The sequence below is a fragment of the Chiloscyllium plagiosum genome, unplaced genomic scaffold (genome assembly GCF_037043375.1).
Source record: "Chiloscyllium plagiosum isolate Xiang-an unplaced genomic scaffold, Cpla_swu_hap1 HiC_scaffold_30, whole genome shotgun sequence".
Classification (NCBI taxonomy): Eukaryota; Metazoa; Chordata; class Chondrichthyes; order Orectolobiformes; family Hemiscylliidae; genus Chiloscyllium; species Chiloscyllium plagiosum.
In genome coordinates this window covers 25,834,717-25,858,674 of record NW_028270168.1, presented here as the reverse complement: position 1 = coordinate 25,858,674, position 23,958 = coordinate 25,834,717, and the positions used below count along the sequence as shown (strand labels likewise).

Here is a 23,958-nt window from a genome sequence, read left to right as displayed (position 1 = left end):
GACATCAATTTTAGGTGCTGGTTGCTGAAGATATTCCCTCTTGAAGCCATATTGCATGGCATTGATAAACCTATTAATATTCATTAAAGCAGTAGCACCAAGGCTTGTGGCCTGAGCTGCCTGAGGGAGATGAGAATCCTTCATGTTTAACATGAACTAAATTTAAGTCAATCCTGAGGTACAAAGTGTGCAGTACTGTTGCTGATTCTTTTTTTGAGTATATCTCGCTTTATACAGGATTTTTTCCCATTACTTTTTGTTGGAGAGGTGATTCTATATTGAATCTCTTTCTCTTCAGAGCTTAATGTGTTGCTGGAAAAGCGCAGCAGGTCAGGCAGCATCAAAGGAACAGGAGAATCGACGTTTCGGGCATAAGCCCTTCACGTCGATGTTCCTGCTCCTTTGATGCTGCCTGACCTGCTGCACTTTTCCAGCAACACATTTTTAAGCTCTGATCTCCAGCATCTGCAGTCCTCACTTTTTCTCTTTCTCTTCATTCTCATGTTTAATTTTGTTTTAGCGAGACTCTGTCAGATTGTGCAATGTTAAGTCTGTGTTAATTATAAAATTCTCTACAGAGGTTGCAACAGCAAATTTGTTGGATTTAACTGAAGGAGCAATATCTTCATTATCAACAAACAACAGACATGATCTTTCTACTGGAGACACAAACTGTTCAGTAAACAACAACATTATGTGGGTAAGTGTAAATACCATTTGAGGAAATGCTTGATCACATTTAATGTGCCTATTGATTTTAGGAATGGATTGGTAAGATTTTGCTTTAAATACAAATTCCTTTAATTAAATACTAACTCCTGTAACAACTGGTCAAGCACTCTGAGCTGTTGCATACAGTTGGTCCAGATTACAGCTACCAATGGATGCATACCTCCTCCCAACAAGATATTTTTCTTTTATTCATTCATGGGATAATGGCATCACTGGCTAGGCCAGCATTTATTGCCCATCCCACAGAGCAATTAAGTGTCAACTACATTGCTGTGGCTCTGGAATCACATTTTAAGTCAGACCAGGTAAAGATGGCAGTTACCTTTCCGAAAGGACACTACAGAATCAAATGGGTTTTTCCTGACAATTGATAATCAGCATTCATGGTCAGCATTAGACACTTAATTCCAGAAAGTTTTCCCCTTCTTGTTCCTTACACTATGTTACCATTATCACTGTCGATGTACAGATATATAACAGCATGCGCTCCCCCCACCCCCTCAATCAAATGCGACCACATACTTTTTTCTCAAATTTTGTAGTGCCTGCACAAATTTAAAAGTCTCTTTGCTAGATTTTTACGCTCTGAGAGAATCAGAATCAGTGCCAATATCTGGCACCTGCCGAATTTTAAGCTTTGATTCTCTATTGTTTTCTTTCCTTTTCCTGTGCAATTCTAATTATAGTTTTCTCATTTCCATTCTATTCATTTCCATTTCCCCTTCAAAGAGTAGAGCAAGATAATGGAATTCCATATCCTTTTCTGGCTTCTTCACCTCTAGTTTTTCCATTTTGTTACTTTATGCTCCACTACGTTGACTGTATCGGAACAGCACCTAGTTCTGATGTTTCACCAATCAGAATGCATGGTCTATTCCTAGATTTTAGTGAACAATTTCACCACCATCTTACTCATCAATTTAATCAAATTGAAGAAAATCACTTGAGACCATCAGGGACAACCACACTACCTCCGAGAAATCTTCTTCCATTTACAGTGTTATTTCTTATTGTCAGAAAAGAATTTTGTCACTCACTAATACCAGATACACACCTTCATCACCTACATTTGAAAATAATCCTAGATGAACCCTCCATCTCTTGCTGCAAATCACTTGGGAATGTGATTATTGAGCCCTGGTACTTCCCAAGGTTCTCACAACGGTTAGTTTAATAAAATAAGCAACCACATCAATTTACCGAGCAGATGGAATGTGGCGAGCAGAAAACATTGACCATTGGGCCCAGGCCATTCAGCCGTTCAAGTCTGCTGTGTCATTTAATGAGATCGTGGCTGACCTGATAATCCTCAACTCCAATTTCCTGTTTTTTTTTCTCCCATAACCCTTGATTCCTTTATTAAGAATTTGTTTATCGCAGACTTGAATATAATTTAATGACCTAACCTTTACAGCATTCCTTGGTAAAGAATCCCACAGACTCACTAACCTTTGACAGAAGAAATTCCTCTTCATTTGTCTTAAGTTGGCAACTCCTTATTCTGTGATTATGCCCCCTGGTCCGAGGCTCTTTTCAAAATAGGAAACAACCTTTCCATACCTACGCCGACAAGTCCAATAAGAATATTGTATGTTTCAATAAGATTTGCTCTCATTCTTCTATATTCCAAAGAGTACAGGGCCAACTTATTTAACCTCTCCTCCATAAGACAGTCTCTTCACATCTGGGATAAGCTTACTGAACCTTCTCTAAACTGCCTCCAATACCAGTATGAATTTTCTTGGATAAGGGGTCCAAAAGTGTTCAAAGTGTTCTAGATATGGTCTGACTAGTGCCTTTTTATAGTTTTAGCAAGCCCTCACTATTTTTATACTTCGTTGCATTTGAAATAAAGGCCAAAATTCCATTTATGTTCCCTATTATCAGCTGAATTTGAATGTTAGATTAGATTAGATTACATTACATTACATTACATTACAGTGTGGAAACAGGCCCTTCGGCCCAACAAGTCCACACTGACCCGCCGAAGTGCAACCCATCCATACCCCTACATTTACCCCTTACCTAACGGGCAATTTAGCATGGCCAATTCACCTGACGTGCAAATCTTTGGACTGTGGGAGGAAACTGGAGCACCCGGAGGAAACCCACACAGACACTGGGAGAACGTGCAAACTCCACACAGTCAGTCGCCTGAGGCGGGAATTGAACCCGGATCTCTGGCGCTGTGAGGCAGCAGTGCTAACCACTGTGCCACCGTGCCGCTTTTTGTAATTTACACATGAGGACTCTTAAATCCCTGCTGTCTGCAGTTTTCTCCACCTAAATAATATTCAGCTCCTCTTTTCTTCCTGCCAAAGCGCACAACCTCCTATCTGCTAGGCTTTTGCCCACTCACTTAATCCTCCCATTTCCCTCTGGAAATACTGTTCTGTTCTTTTACAAATGGAGTTAAATAAACAAAACAATCAATATTTAACAGCACTAACTGAAACTCCAACTCTGACCCCCCCCACCCCCGCCGTCCCTTAAACCTCTACACATACTTGGAAACAGACAGACAAAACTAGTGAAATGCTGTTCACTAACATCAGTCCACAGGGTCCAATTTGCTGCTCCTTTTGCTTCTCATGACCTTCTGTTCTTTTCAGTTTCTCAAGCTCTTTTCACTACTTCAAAGGAGGCAAACAGCAATTGGTATTCTAATTACAAATTCTCTTGGTCACTGATTTAAAGCCAATGGCTTGCAACACTGATGGGAGAAAATAACTGGCTTGCTTGGGTACTTTGACTGCATAAGGATAGAAACACTGAACCTTTTTCTTACAGCAGTCCAGTGGTTTCTGCCCTAGTATTGATAACTCCCCAGCTGTTCACCAGCCCAGGAGCCAATCACAGAGCTGTTGTCAGGCTGATATCTTCTAGCGTCCATAACTGGTCACATTGTTTTGTACAATCCGCTACCAAAGGCCAGCCAAATCATCTGAACACACCCGAATGCCACAAGGTCTTATCAAGGCAATAACGTAAATGCCACTCACAATGAGTTCCTGTAACTTCATTCAAACAATTCCTTTCCCAGACTTGCTTTAGAAACAGCTCTTTTCCATCTTAGTTCCGAATCAAAAACTAAAGGAAAATAAAGATATGTGGTCTATACAGATGCTAATTTGCCTTTAATTTATTTTCAGGAACTGAATGATGACCTGGATGAAGCTTTTGCAAGGTATTATTTCCTTTTGAAATTTCAAACTTACATATAAAATGATTTACTTTGAGCACCTTTTCAATGATCAAATTAATTCTTGTTCATTTTCAAACTGATCTCTCGTTCTTACTTTTACAAGCTGCAATTTGGATAGCTTTAGTTCAATTGCAGGTAATTATCGAACGTATGATATAGTGCATGATTTGAAACTTTCAGCCCACCATCTCTGCAGATGATCCTCCCTACACTGTGCAACAAATCTGTAAAATACTCTGGTTCTCTACATGTGCTTCACACTGTATGTCGTCACCCTGCTGTATTTAATTGCCTGTTGCCAATCTGACTAAGTTACCCCACTGTGCAGTAGGAGTGCAATGTATCATTTGACTAATTTTTTTAGTTTATTCATTTGGATTTTAGGAAGATATTGAATAAGAAATATTCAAAACTAATTCATTAAAATTATTTAATTGGAAGACAGTGATTTGATACTGGCTCTCCAATATAGATAAAAAGCACTCCAGCTCAAATGAAACATGAACTGTGAATACTGAATATGGAAAATTCCAATGCACCTTCCCATTAGATGTTTTCTTTTCCAATGGTGTATTATTATAATGTTGCTTTGGCTTATTACAATAAATAAATTTGGTTTGCTGGAGGATTTTGTGTAGATGAAAGCTGCTTCACTTATGAGGTTCGTATTTGAAGAAAGCAATGAGGAATCAGTTGTCAGATTGTGATCCTATGTGCTGCTTGGATTAAGGCACTTTGTGCATCAGCTGCCTTTTGCAAATGTTGCAGGACAGTAATGTCTGTGCTTTAATTCTATGTTTACCTTGTATAAAGTAATTCCTTGTTTGGGTGACAGTGATAATGTCACAAGGAGAATAGGGAGACTTCAGAAATGCAAATGCAGGGAATCTGGATTCAAATTCTCTTTCACAGTCTGCAACAAATTCAAGTGCTTTTCCCCCCCCCACCTCTTGTCTCTCTTCTGGTCAGGAAAAAGCCAGAGTGTGTGACATCCACTGCTGAAAAGGAGGACATTGAAACCTTGCTTCTTCCTGTTAAGTGGACTTCACAAGGCCCCATCTTTTAAATAAAGCAATTACGTAATTTGTTTGTACATTGAATTCCTGTCCTTTGCAACTTGGTCAATGAGCATTTTTTACGCTGCATGCACACCTCCATGATCCCTTCCTGTTCATGCTTGCTGACACAGTAAATACTTCTATCTACTCCGCCCACTTCTCTTTCAATGCAGCCCCATTAACTCATTCCTAAAAAGAAATTATGTTCTTGCAAACAGCTATCTAAGCTTCAACCTCTCTTCCCTTTCCAAAATGATTGATCATGCTTTTGTCTGTAAATTCTGTGCCCAGGATCCCATAATTCCCTATTTGAAACTCTGGTTTCTGCATCCATCACTGCAGTGATATAGTCCTCATCAGTCCCAAATGACATCCTATTCTGAATTCTGGCATGATTTTGTTTTATTTAATGCACTATAATGCTGCAGAACCGGTTTTGACAATAAAACAGAAGCCTGTTATCTAAAAGAGATGAAGATAAAATAGAATAGGCAGGTACTCCTAATGATTTGAAAGTTTTCAAAATGCTTGTTAAAATACAATATTCTATCTCTCCCACCAGCATCCCTTTTTAATAATATTCAAATACCAGCAAGAATTTCCTCTCACATGTTGAAGGTTGACTTGATAATCTGAAGCTTCAAACTAAACCCTTGCACTGAGGTAGCCTATTTCTAACATTTTCTGAACTTGCTACTTGAGGAGAACTGTTTTATACATCCAAAATCACCCTGGACCTCCATAAACTGAAACCAAAAATCTTCAAGCTATGGATGTTTCTCCAAGCCAAAAAACAATTCCAGTCCTTCTAATTGAAAACAGTCTGAATGTTTTAATCTGTCCACTCAAACTCTCCCAATGCAAACAAATTTCCATTAGCATTCCAGGAACTGTATTTCTCATACTGGTTTTAAGAAAAAGCTTCAAAAATAGTGATAAGTTATTCATTAAAACTCCTCATACACAAAACAAAACTCACAAGCCAATAGTTCAAAATCCAAAGAAAGATAATATAAAAAAGAAATATAAATTCATACATTACATTACATTGTGCTGAGTTAGCCCTCTTCAACCTCACTGTCTATATCAATCTAATTGAGGGAGTGTAGATTCCACTCCTTCAGTGTAAAATCAACTGTAGTCATGCACAGAACATAAACCATGGCAAAAAGCAATCAATATAACATCTTTCCCCTTCTCTCCCTTTTTCAGACTGGCTCAATCTCGAACAAACCCTCAGCTCCTGGACATTGGTTTAAGCCCTCACGATATGCAGGCAGAAGAATGCCTATCTCCTACAGACTGGGGAAAAAGTGATCCTGGAGTTACAGATAGAGATGATTTGTTTGGGTTCTGACAACCTGAGAGCCAAAGAGAATAGACAGCTTGCTTACGAAAGAGGAACTAACCACTCAAAACCTAGCTCGGCACCTTCTGCTCTCGAGATGCAATGGTTCAAGAATGGAGCTTTGATTTGAATGACTGTTGCAGGATGACTGAAATGGAGGATTAAATATGTTTACTGTTCCAGTGTTGCCTTCAAAGAAATTCAGACCAAAGCCAATAGCCCTGATAGAAAATCCATTCAGGCTTAGACCCAACCAAGAATGTATAGTCTAGCTTAAGTGGGCGATTAGCTGCCTATTCATTTGAACTAAAACTGTTGCTAGAAATAAATCCTGAAAATACTACAAGTTTATAACTGTCTATATATTAGATTCAATTGTGTTAAGTATAATAAAATATCTTCTTTTATTTTTAAGGAAATATTGTTCTTTCCCAACTGAACAAGCAGCTTATTGTCTCGTCATTTTCTGCTGTTATTACCCTAACAATGTAAGTGGCCCCTTTTAATTTGCTATGTGACAGTATAGATGAATGCCCTCAATTGTCACTTCGTAGACTTGCAATTTGAAACTTTATATGTAAGTATTTGTTACATTAATTATAGGTTAATGAGGTAACCATATTTAATCTCTGCATTTTTATGTTACAAACGATGTACTATTATAATGAATGTTAATTATTTTAAGTCCATGTCATTTCCACCTCCTTATTGCCTTTAGTTTCATCTCAAACTTTTACAATTCAATTCAATACAGGAACAGGCCCTTTGTCCCACCAAGCCTGCAGCAATTCCTGATCCTCATTTAGACCCGCTACTTATTGCCCATGTATGGTTTATAACACTGTTAGCCTCCTGTACATGTGTCTGTCAAGATATGCTTTAAATGTTGCTAATATGTCTGCTTCCACTACCTCCACTGCAGTGCGTTCCAGGAATCCACCACTCTGTGTGAAAACTTTTCCCCGTACTTTTCCCCTGTCACCTTTAAACCTGTGCCCTCTTGTATTGACCTTTCCACCCTGGGGACCAAGCACCTGACTATCTACTCTATCTATGCCTCTCTAATTTTGCAGAGCTCTTTCAGATCATCCTTCAGCTCTGTCTTTCCAGTGAAAACAATCCAAGTTTATCCAACCTCTCCTCATAACTAGAACCCTCAAGACCAGGCAACACCCTGATAAGTCATCTCTGCACCTGTCCAAAGCATCCACATCCTTTTGGTAGTATAGCGATCAGACCGACACGCAATATTCCAAATGTGACCTAACTAAATTTTGTACAGCTGTGACGTAACTTGCCAACTTTCACATTTATTGCCCAGCTGATGAAGGCAAGCATGCTGTATGTCTTGACCACCTTCTCCATCTATGTTGCCACTTTCAGGGATCTGTGGACCTGTATGCCCAGATGCCTCTCCATCAATGTTCCTAAGGGTACAGTCATTTATTGTATATTTCACACCTGAATTTGATCTTCCAAAATGTATCACCTCTCATTTGTCTGGATTAAACTCCATCTGCCATTTCTCTGCTCAAATCAGCAATCTATCGATATTCCGCTGTATCCTTTTGACAATTTTATCCTCGCTATCTACACCTCTGCCAATTTTGGTGTCATCCCCTAACTTAATCGGACCACTTATATTTCCATCCAGAGCATTAATATATATTACAAAGAACAAAAGTCCCTGCACTGATCCCTGCGGATCACCACCCTCCCACAGCTACTCTGTCTTCTATGATCAAGGTAATTTTGTTTGTATGTAGCAAGCTCACCCCAGATCCTGTGAGACTCTACCTTCTGCACCAGCCAGCCAAGAGATACCTTATCAGATGCCTTACTAAAGTCTGCATAGACAACATCCATTGGCCTCCCTCATCAATCATTCTTGTCATCTCCTCAAAAAACCCAAATCAAATTGATGAGACATGATCTTCCCCGCACAAACCGATGCTGCCTATCACTAATAATTCCATTCTCTTCCAATTGTGAATAAATCCTGTCTCTTGGTATCTTCTCCAATAGCTTCCCCACCACTGACATTAGGCTCATCGGTCTGTAATTACCTTGATTATCTCTGTTTCCCTTCTTAAACAAAGGAACAACACTGGCCATTCTCCAGTCTTCTGGAACTTTGCCTGATGCCAAAACAGGATCAAATATCTGTTAAGGCCTCAGCTATTTCCTCCCTGGTCTCCCACATTATTCTGGAATAGATCCCATCTGGCCCAAGGGACATGTCTACCTCAGTGTATTTAACACTTCCTCCTTTGTTATGTTTTCCTGCCCAACAGGGTTTACAAACCTTTCCCAGACGTCAACATTACTCCTGTCTCTCTCTTCAGTAAATACTGACATAAAATACCTATAAGGATCTCACCCACTTCCTCTGGCTCATCACCTCCCTCCCTTATCCTCGGGTGGGCCTACTCTTTCGTTAGCTACTCTCTTCCTCCTAATATATGTATTAAATGCCTTGAGATTCTCCTTATCCTGGCTGGCCAAGGATATTTAATAGCCCCTTTTCGGACCTGCTAACTCCTTATTTGAGCTCATTTCTACTTTCTCCATATTCATCAAGGACTTGCACTGGCACGGTGGCTCAGTGGTTGGCAGTGCTGCCTCTCAGCACCACCGAACCGGGTTTGATTCCCGCCTTGGGTGACTGTGTGGAGTATGCACATTCTTCCTGTGTCACGTGTCTGCGTGGGGTTCCTCCAGGTGCTCCAGTTTCCTCCCACAATCCAAAGATGTGCAGGTTAGGTGAGTTGGACATGCTAAATTGCCCACATTGTTAGGCGCATTAGTCAGGGGTAAATATAGGGTAAGGGAATGGGTCTGGGTGAGTCCCTGTTCAGAGGGTCGGTGTGGACTTTGTTGGGCCAAATGGCCTGTTTCCACACTGTAGGAAATCTAAGCTAACCATACAGTGCCACTTGTAATCAAAGTCACGAGTGCACTTAAGGGTGGCATGGTGGCTCAGTGGTTAGCACTGCTGCCTCACCGCACCAGGGACCTGGGTTTGATTCCTGCTTTGCGTGACTGTCCGATGGAGTTTGCACATTTCTTTCCGCATCTGCATTGGTTTCCTCTGGGTGCTCCGGTTTCCTCCCATAGTCCAAAGATGTGCCGGTCAGGTGAATTAGCCATGCTAAATTGCCAGTAGTGTTGGATGCATTAGTTAGGGGTGACTATAGGGTTGGGGAATGGGTCTGGGTGGGTTACTCTTTGGAGGATCAAATCTAAACTTTCTGTTTTTAGTTGTCTAGACCTTAATTATGCTTCCTATTTTTGACTAAGCTGATAGTTTCCACTGTCATCGAAGGTTCCTGAATCCTGCCATTCCTGTCCTTCATTCTTACAGGAGCATGCCTGATCAATTGCTTTTTAAAAGAATCCCACAAGTCAGATGTGGACTTACCTTCAAACAGCTGCTCCTAATGCACATTCTCCAATTCTTGCCTAATTCAGTTGCTGTTGACCTTCCTCCTTCCACCCCCCCCCCCCCAATTTAATACATTCATCTGAGGTCCACCTTTGACTTTATCCATAAGTATCTGAAAACTTATGGAATTATGGTCAGTATTCCCAAAATGCTCCCTCACTGAAAAGTTTTGAAATCTGAAAACAGGACTCTTTTTGTATATCTATAATGGAACAAATAGAACCTGTATCTTTTTAAAACTTGAATGGTCAGATCCAGAAGCTTCAGTTTACATCTGGTAGATGCATTCCTGGTGCTAGCTGGTGTAAAACATGACCAAGATTACAAAAGTGAGGGTGATACCAAGCCTATTGTAATATGATGTACCCCTGTTAATCATGTGGGAAATCTGTTGCATGTCAACTTTATGGACTGAAAATGAGTACAAGGTATCTTACACACAAATATTTTTAGGAGTTTTAAATTTACAAGCAGTTTTGTAGCAGTGTTTCATTTTAAGAATAATTCGCGCACACTCTGGAGTATGCAAAACAGAGTAAGTAATAAATTCACATCTGTAATGGTGAGAATAGACATCTAAGAATCTAGACAATTTAAAATTGCTGTTAAGCTCTTAACAGAGAAAGGAATGAAATGGTGCTCTGCATTTGCTCAACTTTTCTCGGTTTCCCATTATTGATCAGAGCCCAAAACTACTGGCATAACATTACTTTTGGGTTTTCTCCTCATCCAACTCTACAAATGGGAAATAGACCATTTTGAAGTGACCAAAATGGCCACAGTTGTAGTTCAAGCCAAGCTTACCCCTTATGTAGAATGATTCCCATTTAACAATCTGGTATTCTCTATCACCATGGTTAATCTATTATTTTACATGATGTTTCTTGCAGCTTTTAATGATGCAAATGTGGTACTCAACTGTACATTTAATGGAAATATTTTTATGAATTATTACAGAATGGATTCAGACTTGTTACTCTGGCATTTTTGGTTTTGGAATTTCAGTAAACTCCAGTGTGAAAAATTCCATACTACAAGGTCAAGTGTTTGCAATATCTTGTAGAGAACTAGTGCTTTTTAATGATGGTAATATTGTTAGCACTTTTGACAAATGTACAATAAATGCACTACTGTGAAAATGGAGAAGCTGTCAACCTCTAGGTGATGTCCTTTTTTTAAATGATGCTTTGAACAATACTTATTCTGCTTTTACGGAAGATTAAACTTGATAGTGTGCACGTTTTTTTTTTAAAACCAATGCCTTGCTACTGTTTCCACTTTCGAGGTGTGAGGAAATGAAGATTTGAAACTATTTTTAATGAGGATTGAGAAAGTTTTAATGGGATGGTGTTGCTATGAAGGCATCATATCATTTTATTTTCAATTTTGAAATTTCTTTAGCATTGGTTTGCACAAAAGAAATAAGAGCAGGCGTAAATGATACAGCCCTTGATCTTACTCCACTATTCAAAAAGTAGTAGTTCCAGTTTCCCCATTACCCCACCCCCCAACCCCACCATCACCAATTCCCTTAGTGACCATAAAATAACATTATCATTCACTGAGCATCTACAGATCTCTAATTAATTTCAAAGATTCATAACTTTGAGTGAATAAATTTATCCAAATCTCGGGTCCTAAATGTGGATTCTTTATTCCTAGATGAATGGCATCTAATTCTAGATGCTCTAACTGGGGTAAACAGCCTCTCCATAGCTGTGTTGTAAAGGCTGACAGGAAATTAGTATGGTTCCATGAAATGACTTAATTCTTCTCAAATCGAGAAAATATCGGCCCTTTCTACTCCATTTTCCTCACAACAGCTGTCTGACACCAAGTTGACCAAATGAATCAATCTTCCACCCAATTATGGAAAGTATATTATTTGATAGTTAAAGACCACAAATATACAAAACTTCAAATGTGAGCTCACCAAGGCCCTACCTAATAATGGTAAGACTTGCAAACTCTAATATTCTAAACTTTTTTTCAATAAAAGCTAACTTATGATTTTGCTGTCAAATTGCTTGCTTCACCTGGATGTTAACTTTGTGTTCTATTTTAGCCCATATGCCTTCCTCATGTCTTACTTTCCAACTAGTGATATCACTTCACCAAACTTTGATACATTGCACCTGATCCCCTCATTTACTATTCAGGGCTCAATTCCATAAGCCCTAATTTTGCGCAATAATCTCTTGTGAAATCTTTACTTTGTCAGAAGCCATTTAAAGACATTTCTCCCAAACTCTTCTCTATACAGTCTAATAGAATTACCAAACATGGTTTCACTTTCATAAAATGGAGTTGACTCTGGCAAATTGTGATTTTTAAGGTAGCCTATTATGGCATCCTTGATAAATCCGAGCATTTTTTCGACTATTAGTGTCAAGTTAAATTGCCAATAGTTCCTTGTGTTCCCTTTGCCTCATTGTAGTTAATAGAAATGGGTAAATATTTCTTAAAAATGGTAAATAAGCAATATGAGTCAACTTGCATATCCTACCACTGTATTTGGGCTTTGTTTAAATTTTCAGACCATAGATTTGAACTTAACAATATCATTTAATAGTTTGACCTAAGACATACAACTGTAAAGTACAGAGAATGTGATTTCTTTTAGAGCTCCCTGAAATTTAATTGTGTGTAAGTATTTGAAATGAACTTAAGTTTGGAAAAATTGCTTGGATAATAAATAACTGGATCATGCGACTGATAACCCTTGACCTGGAAGCAGTACCAACAGGAAGGAAATTACGCCAATGACTGTGCCTAAGAAAGGGAGCTGCAGGCAGCAGAGCTTTAGCAAAGAGGAAGAATAAAGAAGGCATATTTGTTAGGGACTTTGTGTAATCTGTTACAAAGGACTGGAAACTGAAGATGGGGTTAGAGCAGAGCATTATGAATTGGACAATTCCATGCTATTCAACAGTTTTCTAGGAGATAACCAAAGGTTTAATGAGGTCTTGGACAGAGTTCTTTGGGAAATGTGCAATTACAAGGTTGTCATACGCCTAGCCAAGGAAATGTTATTGAGTGTGTTGTTTGATGATGAATGTCTCCAGGGACCTGCAATACAACATGCCTGCCAGTGAGTGAGACTTTAGGCCTGAACTGAAACTACAAGGCATGATGAGAACTTTGAACCAAGTGATGTTCCAATGTGACTGCAGGGAGTAATATACAGGTAGTTCTGGGATAATGCATGTTTCAGCAGCGTAATTTGGTTATAATGTCACTGAAGAATTATGGAACGATATTTTGGAGAAGACTTACCTCTGGCAATAATGTGATTCCAGCGGGGATTAGTTTGTGTGCTTTGATCTGCGAATGCACCAATGCACGTTTGAAAATCTTTGTACCATTCTGCACATGTGCCATTATCCGTGCAGTGTTGGTCTTTGGTGCATGCACAGACCAGCACAATGTCAGCTGCCAGCAGAGTTGCTTTCTGTGAGAGGTACTGTACAGAGAGCAGCTTTCTTACATTTTTTAAATGTACCATGTTAAATTAACTTTCATTTTGTTAATAAATATGATTTCAACCGTCATTCAGGCTGTGCTATCCTATGCGTTAGACATTTGGGTGATTTTGAGCGATCGTGAGTGATATTTTTTGCTGGTCTGCCCCAACCCCACTTTTCCCATGGGCCCCGTTATTTCTATTAAGTGAGATTTCACTGGAACGCAAATACGGCATTATAGGACAACTACCTGTACGTATTTATGGTTCGATAAGATATAAAATTTATCTTTTTTCATTTGAAGTCCTGATTTCCTGTACGTGTGTTTGTTCAGAGTGCTCTGGTTTCCTCCCATAGTCCACAGATGTACAGGTTAGGTGGATTGGCTGTGGTAAATTGCTCATAACCGACACATCCCTTGATTAAGTGGGTTAGATGTGATTAATGAGCGGTTGTGGGATACAATAGGGGGATTGAGTCTGGGTGGGATATTCTTCAGAGGGTCAGATGGTCTGCTTCCAGATTGTGTATGGATTCTACGATTCTTAATTCATCTTTAACATATGAGGATTCACATCTGTGTTAATATGCTGGTTTTGCATAGTGGCAATAAATTAAGCATTTCTCTCTATTCTTAAGTGAGGTAATTGGCAAGAAAGCAAAGATGGCTGTCAAAATGGCTACCCACATACATGAGAATGTGCCCGGTGACATCAGATACTGGTGCCAGACATCCCTAAATCAGAATGAATCCTTGCATATACTTTTGATGTCACTGGCTGCACATATGCACATGGCCCTAATGAGGTCTAAGTTCCACAGGTCAAGGAACCAGCGGTGAGAGTTTGGGAGTAGGGGCCATAAATGCAAGTTTCTGTTTGATTATCTTTACTTATTCAGACTATTCCTGGTTCAAGGGCAGATAGTGCAGAATGACAGCAGACCTTCCAAGCGAATTGAAAGCTGAATAGCACTGGCCAAGGTAATTTTTCAGCCTCTTATTCCCCTAAATATGTAGAGGCTGTCAGCAACATTTCCACAAATGAGAAGAACTGAGAGTGAAGGAACTTGATATGCAGAAATTAAGTTCACTTTAAGAAGGAAAATAACTACTCTGGCCTACATGTGATTCCTAACCCACAGCAATGTGTTTGACTATCAATTGCAAGCAACTCAGTTGTACCACGCTTCTCAGAAAAATTCAGAAGGAAACAAAAATGGACGGACTACACTCACACTTTAAGACAGCAGAAACCTCAATGGTATATCCCACCGTATCAACCCTACGAGACCTTACTAACATCTAGGATCTTTAACCAAGGTTGGCAGAAATCTCACAACTAGTCGAGTAACAACTGACACAATTATACTTAGGAGAACGTGAGGACTGCAGATGCTGGAGGTCAGAGCTGAAAAATGTGTTGCTGGAAAAACACAGCAGGTCAGGCAGCATACAAGGAGCAGGCAAATCGACATTTCGGGCATAAGCCCTTCTTACCAAATCATGCTTTCCAGCCAATGTTCCACATACCACCATTACCACTCCAGAATATATTCTATACTACTGATAGGACAAAACCTGTAGGGGTGGCATTACAGTAATGAACGGTCAAGAGGCAGCCTCCATAGGAGTCCTCCACAGTGTTTTGGGACTCTGAGAAGTCTCTGACAGCAGATCAAAGGCATTTGATAAAGTGCCACATCAAAGGTTATTGCTGAAAACAAAATCTCATGGACATAAGATTGGGCTGCATAAAAGGAAGCAGAGTTTGCATAAATAGATCATTTTCTGGTTAGCAAGTAGCAATGAGTAGTGTGCCACATGGAGCAGTGCTGGGGCCTCAAACTTTAACAACTGAAGCAATGACTTGGATGAAGGAACCAAATGCATGGCAACTAAACTTTGCTAATGTGACAAAGATGGGTAGAAAGATAAGCTGTGAAGAAGGATCAAGGAAACAAAATGGATAGGAGCAGCTCAAGAGGCGAAGATCTGGTAAATGCAGTATAAAGTAGGGAAGTGTGAAACTGTCCATGCTGGCATGATGTGGAGGTGTCGCTGTTGGACTGGGGTGGACAAAGTTAAAATCACAACACCAGGTTAGAGTCAACAGGTTTATTTGAAAGTACGAGCTTTCGGAGCACTGCTCCATCATAATTAAAGTGTAATATTTAAATGGGAAGAGACTGTAGATATTTGAGAAACAAGGGATCTTAGCAAGTTTTGATGAGATTTGTAGCTCACGTTGAGGTTCTGGATATAGGTTTGCTTGCTGAGCTGGAAGGTTCATTTCCAGACTTTTCGTCACCCTCCTAGGTAACCTCTTCAGTGGGCCTCCGGGCGAAGTATTGCTCATAATTCTTTCTTTCTATTTACATGTTTGGGTTTCTTTGGGTTGATGATGTCATTTCCTGTTCTTTTTCTCAGGGGGTGGTAGATGGGGTCTAACTCGATGTGTTTGTTGATAGAGTTCCGGTTGGAATGCCATCCTTCTAAGAATTCTCGTGCGTGTCTCTGTTTGGCTTGTCCTAGGATGGATGTATTGTCCCAGTCAAAGTGGTGTCCTTCCTTATCTGTATGTAAGGATACTAGTGAGAGAGGGTCATGTCATTTTGTGGCTAGTTGATGTTCATGTATCCTGGCATTCATTGGGTACCCATTCTTTTGAATACACCGTTTAGGTGATTTTCCTCTGCTCTGCATAGTACCTCTGTGCTGCAGTGTGTGGTGGCTCACTGAAATAATGTTCTGATGCAGCTTCGTTTGTGGATGTTAGGATGATTGCTACTGTAGTTCAATATTTGGTCCGTATGTGTTGTTTTCCTGTAGACGCTGGTTTCAAGTTCCCCATTTGCCGTTCGCTCTACTGTGACATCTAGGAATGGCAGTTTGTTGTTGTTTTCCTCTTCTTTTACTAAAATTCACTAAAGAATGGGTACCCAATGAACACAGGGCAAATGTGAGGACTGCAGATGCTGGAATCCAGAGTTTAGTTCAGAGTGGTGCTGGAAAAGCACAGCAGGTCAGGCAGCATCCGAGGAGCAGGAAAATTGATATTTCGGGCAAAAGCCCTTCATCAGGAATAGAGCTATTCCTGATGAAGGGCTTTTGCCCGAAATGTCGATTTTTTTCCTGCTCCTCTGATGCTCTCTGTCCTGCTGTGCTTTTCCAGTACCACTCTGATCTAAACCCAATGAACACAGTCCGCCGATTTCTCAACAACAAAACATGTCCAGAATCCCTGTCCACTCTCCCCTACATCAAAGACATTTCTGAAATGACTGCCAGACTACTCAGACCTCTTGGCATCATGGTGGCCCACAAACCCACCAACACACTAAAATAGCAGCTAGTGAACTTGAAAGATCCTATACAGACAACAAGCAAAACTAATGTCATTTACAAATTACTGTGCAAGAACTGTAACAAACACTATATTGGACAAACAGGCAAAAAACTAGTCACCAGGATACATGAACATCAACGAGCCACGAAATGACATGACCCATGCTTAGTAGTATCCTTACATACAGATAAGGAAGGATACCACTTCGACTGAGTCAACACATCCATCCTAGGACAAACCAAACAGAGACACGCACGAGAAACATGGCATTCCAATCGGAACTCTATCAACAAACACATCGAGTTAGACCCCCTGAGAAAAAGAACAGGAAGTGACATCACCACAGGAAATTACATAATCAACCCAAAGAAACCCAAACATATAAATAGAAAGCAGGAATTATCAGCAATGCTTTGCCCAGTGGCCCACTGAAGCTGTTACCTAGTAGAGTAACAAAGCATCTGGAAATGAACCTTCCAGCTCAGCGAGCAAACCTACATCCAAACAAGGGATCTGCATGCAATAGTTAATAAAATACAAAACACTAGTATGCAGGTTCAGCAGTTAGGAAAGCTTCTAGCATGTTGTCATTTATTGAGGGGAACTGAATACAAAAGTACAGAGGTTATGCTTCAATTTATAATAGTGAGATCACAGAGAGTCATAGAGATGTACAGCACGGAAACAGACCCTTCGATCCAACTTGTCCATGCTGACCAGATATCCCAATCTAATCTAGTTCCACTTCCCATCTCCCAGCCCATATTCCTCCATACACTCACCAACCTCTGTGTGAAAACATTGCACCTTAGGTCTCCTTTATATCTTTCCCCTCTCACCCCAAACCTATGCCCTCTAGTACTGGACTCCCTTACCCCAGGGAAAAGATTTTGTCTATTTGTCCTATCCATGCTCTTCGTGATTTTATAAACCCCTCAGCCTCCGAAACATATGCCCTCGAGTTCTGGACTTCCCCCACCCCAGGAAAAAGGCTTTGTCTTTTTATCCTATCCGTGCCCCTCATGATTTTATAGACCTCAGTAAGGTCACCCCTCAGCCTCCGATGTTCCAGGGAAACCAGCCCCAGCCTATTCAGCCTCTACCTATACCTCAAATCCTCCAACCCCAGCAACATCCTCGTAAATCGTTTCTGAACCCTTTCAAGTTTCACAACATCTTTCCGATAGGAAGGAGACCAGAATTGTATGCAATATTCCAATAATGGCCTATACAATGTCCTGTACAGCCGCAAAATGACCTTCCAACTCCTGTACTCAATACTCTGACCACTAAAAGAAAGCATACCAAACACCTTCTTCACTATCCTATCTACTTGTGACTCTATTTTCAAGGAGCTATGAACTTGCACGCCAAGGTCTCTTTGTTCAGCAACACTCCCAAGGGCCTTCCCATTAAGTGTATAAGTCCTGCTAAGATTGGCTTTCCCGAAATGCAACACATCGCATTTATCTAAATTAAACCCCATCTGCCACTCCTCAGCCCATTGGCCCATCTGATCAAGATCCTATTGTAATCTGATGTAACCTTCACTGTCCACTACACATGGTGTCATCTGCAAACTTACTAACTATACTTCCTATGTTAACATCCAAATCTGGAGTACTGTGTATGTTATTGGTCTCCTTATTTAAGGAAGGATGTAAATGCATTGGAAGCAATTCAGGAAAGGTTTACAGGATTACTGCCTGGAATGAGAGAGTGGTCTTTTGGAGAAAGGTTTGACATGATAGGCTTGTATCCACTGGAGTTTAGAAGAGCAAGAAGTGACTTAACCACAACACCGAAATCCTGAAAAGTCTTGACAAGGTGTATGTTTCCTCTTGTGGGAAAATATAGAACCAGGGCTGACTGTTTCAAACTAAAGGGCTGCCGATTTAAGGCAGAGGTGAGGAGAAACATTGTTTCTAATAAAGGGTAGTGTGTCTTTGGAGCTCTCTTGTGGAATAAGGTGGTGGAAGCACAGCCTTGAATATTCTTAAGGCAAGATGTTGACAGATCCTTGATAGTAAGGGGGGTAAAACATTATTGAAATGGATAGGAATGTAGTTTAATTAGATCAGCCATGATCTTATTAAGTGGTAGAGCTGGTTCGAAGGGGCCCACTCCTGCTCCTAATTTATATGCATGTTTGCATAGGCAAGGAAATCTATTGATAACAATTCTCCTCCACCCTTCAACTTCAGCTGATTAATTGGTGATCCTTTATATTGAACATTACTCGGATGAACAACTAAGGGTAAGGGCTCAGAATGTATGCTGGATAGAGACTTCAGTGCCATCAGCAACAATGCCTCAGTAGTATCCCTACTGACTGAGGTGGCAGAGTTCTGAAGCGGGGAGTATCTGCTACACTGGCCTACTGCAGGTGATGAAAGAACCAAGAAGACAGAAAATCCAATCATACGTTATCTAGATGAATCTACCTGTCAAAGATGTACTTGTCCATGAGAAGTCCTTGTAAAGGCAAATTCTCATAATCAAATTGATCGTCCAGTCTATCCTGTTTAATGACACTATCACTCTGCTAAATGGGATAGATTCAGAACAACCCAAAAATGGACATCCATGAGGCAGTGTGGTATCATTAAAACAGCCCACTTGATTTGCAACCCCATCACCAACTTAAACATTCTCCCCTCATCAATTCTCTGTAAGCAGCAGTGTGATAAACATACAAGATTTACTGCAGCAACTCACCAAGTTTCCATTAACAACACCATCCAAAAGTACAACCTCAACGGCCGAGGAGATGAAGGACAGGAAATGCATGGAAGTTACCAGAGCCATTTAAGTTACATGCCATTTTGACTTCAAACCATAACTTTGTTCCTTCAACCGTCACCAAATTGATTTTTGGGACACCCCCCTTTAGCAGCTTGGTGGAGGTCCCTACACCAGCTGGAGAGCAGCTTTTCAAGATGCAGACTCATCACCACTACCTTCAGGAAATTCAGGATGGGCAACAAATGCTGGCCTTGCCACTAACACTCGCATCCATGAGGCTTTTACCTCATGAACTCTACCCTTCATAACATTTTGCCATTTTACTGTTTCACTGCAGCAAATCACTTCAATGGTATATCACTCCAAAGGTAGATACGATCAGCCTAATAAATGTTAGAATCAATGGTACCATTCTTATCTCTCAGTTAGAAGTTGAGCACAAAATCTAACATATCATTGAAATGAAGTCCTATAGTACAGTTAGAAATAATAGCTTTGTGATGCAATGTTGAGCTGATACCCGGTCTATTCCAAGAGCAGCTAGTTACATCTCGTATATGTGTCCCAGCCAACATTTATCCTTTAATTCACCACCAAAACTACCTTAAAAGAAAAACGCAAAGATTTTTCTCGTTGTCAGTGATCCTTCAATATCAATGAAAAAAGCTATTTGGTCATCAATTTGCTGTGCTCAAATTGATTTTCATGTTTCCTACATAACAATTGAGGACCCTTCAAATGACTTCATTGGCTACAAAATGCAATTACTCTGAGCACAGAGTATTATTGTGAAAAAGAAATGGTAGTTTAAGTTTCTAAACCTCATCAGGTCCACAATCAGAGTTTAATCCCAATTTTAACAGGTTATATTTGGCAGCTTGTCTACTTAAATTGGGCATAATTGAGTTTGCATACACATATGGCCACTTTCCATGAACTCTCCAAATTCTTGCAATCTATGATTTTGCACCTTCCTTCGTGACAACCCATCCATCATGAAGCATCATGCATTAAGTCTAAATGCTTTAATGATGGGGAAAAGCAGTAACTGAGGAACCAAAATGAAGAAATTCCTGTATTCTGGATCTCAATGTCTCATGGACTGTCTTGCCCCATGTCCCCTGAAAACCCATGGCAGAAACTCAGGACCCTAAGTAGATATCAGTCTCGGAGTGAGGGACAGCTAATGATGATGACAACAGTTGTACCCACATTTTAGACATGAGTGCAATGATGTGACAATGCTCCACATTGAGGAAACTTGTGCTTTGGTGCCTGAACACCATAAGTTACATTGAAGAGTCAGTTGTGTTTCTGGTGGGAATTGTTTTATCTGATGCTCATTCTGGGAGTTCAATGACATAGTTATGGTGAAGGATTAACAGATGACGAGAGATAATTGATCAATTGTCTCAAGATCATATATAGGGCTATAAAACCCTGTCTGTGGGTCAATTATTCAGTGTGTTCAGCTGTTAACTGGAAGGTAGGTGATTTGCAACCACTCAGAGAAGCCCTCCTTGCTTTGGGACCCTGTTGTGATGCAGTCATACTATCCTTACCCCTGGACTGAGAGACCTGAGTTCAAGTTCTACCTCCTCCAGAGGAGTGTAATAACATCTCTAAACAGGTTGATTAGAAAAGTAAGTTATAAAATATATAGGGTTCTTGTGGCACAGTGGTAGTGTCCTGACCCCTGAGCCAGGAGACCCGTTGACCTGTTCTAGAGCATTAATAACATGTCTGAACAGCTTGATTAAAATCTCATCTATAAATATTATACATAGCACATATAAAAAAGGCCCAAAAGTCTGTGGTGTAGTGGCATATCCTGATCCCTAAGCCATGAAGTTCTACCTGTCACTGAGGTGTGTCATAACTTTTTTTTAGGGAAGATTTAGATTTTAGACCATAAGAGGTTAATGATGCTTCCAAAAGCAAAATGCTTTCAATTTTGCATTTACAGAACATTATGCATCCTAAAGGCTAGTGTCAGCAGGACTTCTGTAGGCCCTGTGTAAATAGGAGGCAGTGTTAATAAATTCATTCTAAGAAGGTCTTGAGAGGGCCAGCCAAAGTGGGGGGATGTAAACATTGATAAAGAAGCAACAAAACTGATTACTCTCTGTCTTGATAAAGCATACTTTTACAATGTTAACCTATGACATAGAATGGACATCTGCATTTTTGTTTGTATTGGAATTTGAAAAATGTAATACATATGGTATAAAGACACTCAATCTTTCTGTATACTCCAGAGCTTCACTTCTGTTTTGTAATTGAGGGAGTTCTCTCCTTGCATCGTTTGACTAAAATGATTATAAAACCTGTACTGCAGTGCTACTCCGATGGTTCGAGATGAGTACCTTGTGTGCCACAATGCCAGATGGTGTCTAAATGGAGGAGGTCAATCAATCACTGGAGACTGAGATTTGTTTTTTGCTCTTGTGCATTTAGTTTGGAAGTATCAATTAACCCTTACAGTTCAAAATCTAAAGTTCCCCTCACAGTCTTCCCCAATCTTACCAGCACCTGATGGTGGAAACACACAGTGGTTGTGAATGGGGCAGGGTCGACTGTTCCCATGTCAAAACTCCTGCCACCCTGTGGTAATACAATATCTCCCATGTATGCCAAATCTGAGCTGGTAGTATCTGCTTAGGGGCTGAAGGAAGACAGTGCTGATGGGATCCACACTGAGTACGAGAAAAGGGATGCTTTAATCTTTGATTGGGGATTGGAGGACTCCTTCACCAGGTTTACAGCAAAACAGTAAAAAATGATTAAGAGAATGCTGAAGGATGGGTGGAATTTACAGAGAATCCCTGGAGAACATATTGGTGGATGGGTCAGAAGAAGAATAAAGAACAAAAGGGGTTAATGATGGGCAGCACATGGCTCCGTGGTTAGCACTGCTGCCTCACAGCTTCGATTCAAGCCTTGGGTGACGGTCTGTGTGGAGTTCGCATGTTCTCCCTGTGTCTGCGTGGGTTTCCATCGGGTGCTCCAGTTTCCTCCCACAGTCCAAAGATATGCAGGATAGGTGGATTAGCCATGGGAAATGCGGAGTTATTAGGGATAGTTGGTCTGGGTGAGATGCTCTTCGAAGGGTCAGTGTAGACTTGATGGGCTGACTGGCCTCTGTCTGCACTGTGATTCTATGTCTATTTCTGTCTCTGATTATCAACACTACTTTACATTTGCAATTGTGTGGATGGGTTAATGTGAATCTTGATAGAACTATGAGTGTAATAGACATAGATTCAGATACCAAAGTAGGACAAATGTGTGAAGAGTTTCAAAAGAAACAGCAATCAAATGTGCATTGCACAAACTGTAGAAGGTTTGAACACTCACCAAGGTGAGTTCTGGTCATGAGTGGGAGGTCAAAAGGGTTAGGGTCAGAAGCAAACTTTAGCAAACAAAAACAGGGACAATAGTTTCTCACAGCAGATGAGGCTTGGGAGCTCTTCCGGAATCTGCACAATAGGTAGAAGCTGCCCTTCAGAACATCCAGGACTGGGGGAACCCCACATGTTTGTTGATATGTTGTTGGGAGACTGACAGTACATTGTTTTGTTAGATGGACTTGGATTTCCCAGTACTCAAATGACAAGAACCGTGATGGGGATCTTAGAGCAAAACAGTGTGAGGCTATTCCCCTGCAGGTGATGGTGTCTAGTCCTTCTGACTTGAATCTGGGAATGCCAGACTACAGAGATAATATTTTATTCATTCATGAAAATGTGGACATCACTGGCCAGGCCAGTATTTATTGCCCATCCTTAACTACTCAATTGAGAGGACAATTGGGAGTCAACCGCTTTGCTGTGCGTCTGGAGTCACATGTAGGCCAGACCAGGTAAGGCTGAAGATTTCCTTCCCTAAAAGACACTGATGAACCAGTTGTGTTTTTCTGACAGACAGTAATGGATTCACAGTCATCTTTATACTCTTAATCCCAGATGATTTTTTGAATTCAAATTCCACTATCTGCAATGGTTGGTTTTGAAACTGGGATCCCAGAACATTACCTGTATCTATGGATTAATAGTCTAGTGATAACACCATTGGGTCATTGCTTCCCTTTAAATATCATGGGAATGGATACTTTAGCAAAACAGAGGCCCTTAATCAGCTTGTAGGACTGCAAAATCATGATGTGGAGGTGCCGGGTTAGACTAGGGTGGACACAGTTAAAAATCTCACAACACCAGTTTATAGTCCAACAGGATTATTTGGAAGTACAAGCTTTCAAAGCACTGCTCCTTCGTCAGATAGCTAGTGGGGCAAGATCATAAGACACAGAACTTATATTAAAAGATCAAATTGTCATGAAACTGATACGATGTATTGAACAAACCTAGATTGCTGTTAAGTCTTTAATCACTTAGAATGGGGTTGCAGGTTTTGATTCATTAGTATGTAAATCCCACAACTTCTTTCAAGTCACAGTCCCAAGGTAACTTAAGGTTTTATATTAAAAAAAGGTGACATCTCAGTTCACACAATTACTTAAGGTTGAGATACTGACAGACTCTAACCTTTAATGCATTGTGAGCTGAGTTATCTAGGGACTGTTTCACTGGGTGATGAATGACATTTTAAGCCATG

The 23,958-nt window shown here is 40.3% G+C and overlaps 1 protein-coding gene across 3 annotated transcripts in view; it reads left to right on the top strand.

The window, feature by feature from the left end:
- The window catches only part of ldlrap1b (low density lipoprotein receptor adaptor protein 1b), a 79,523-nt gene that overhangs the window by 45,774 nt on the left and 9,791 nt on the right, over positions 1-23,958 (top strand). Inside the window, exons 7-10 of one of the 3 annotated variants that reach the window (XR_006315675.2) lie at positions 579-700; positions 3,885-3,919; positions 6,208-6,831; positions 10,746-10,934. Coding sequence is in view for 1 of the 3 variants with exons in the window: in XM_043717644.2 (XP_043573579.1) it covers positions 579-700; positions 3,885-3,919; positions 6,208-6,352 (302 nt within the window). In the remaining 2 variants the exon portion in view is untranslated. Of the gene's footprint in view, positions 1-578; positions 701-3,884; positions 3,920-6,207; positions 10,935-23,958 lie in introns of those variants that run through there. The other 2 variants (XR_015752146.1, XM_043717644.2) reach the window with 2 other exon arrangements.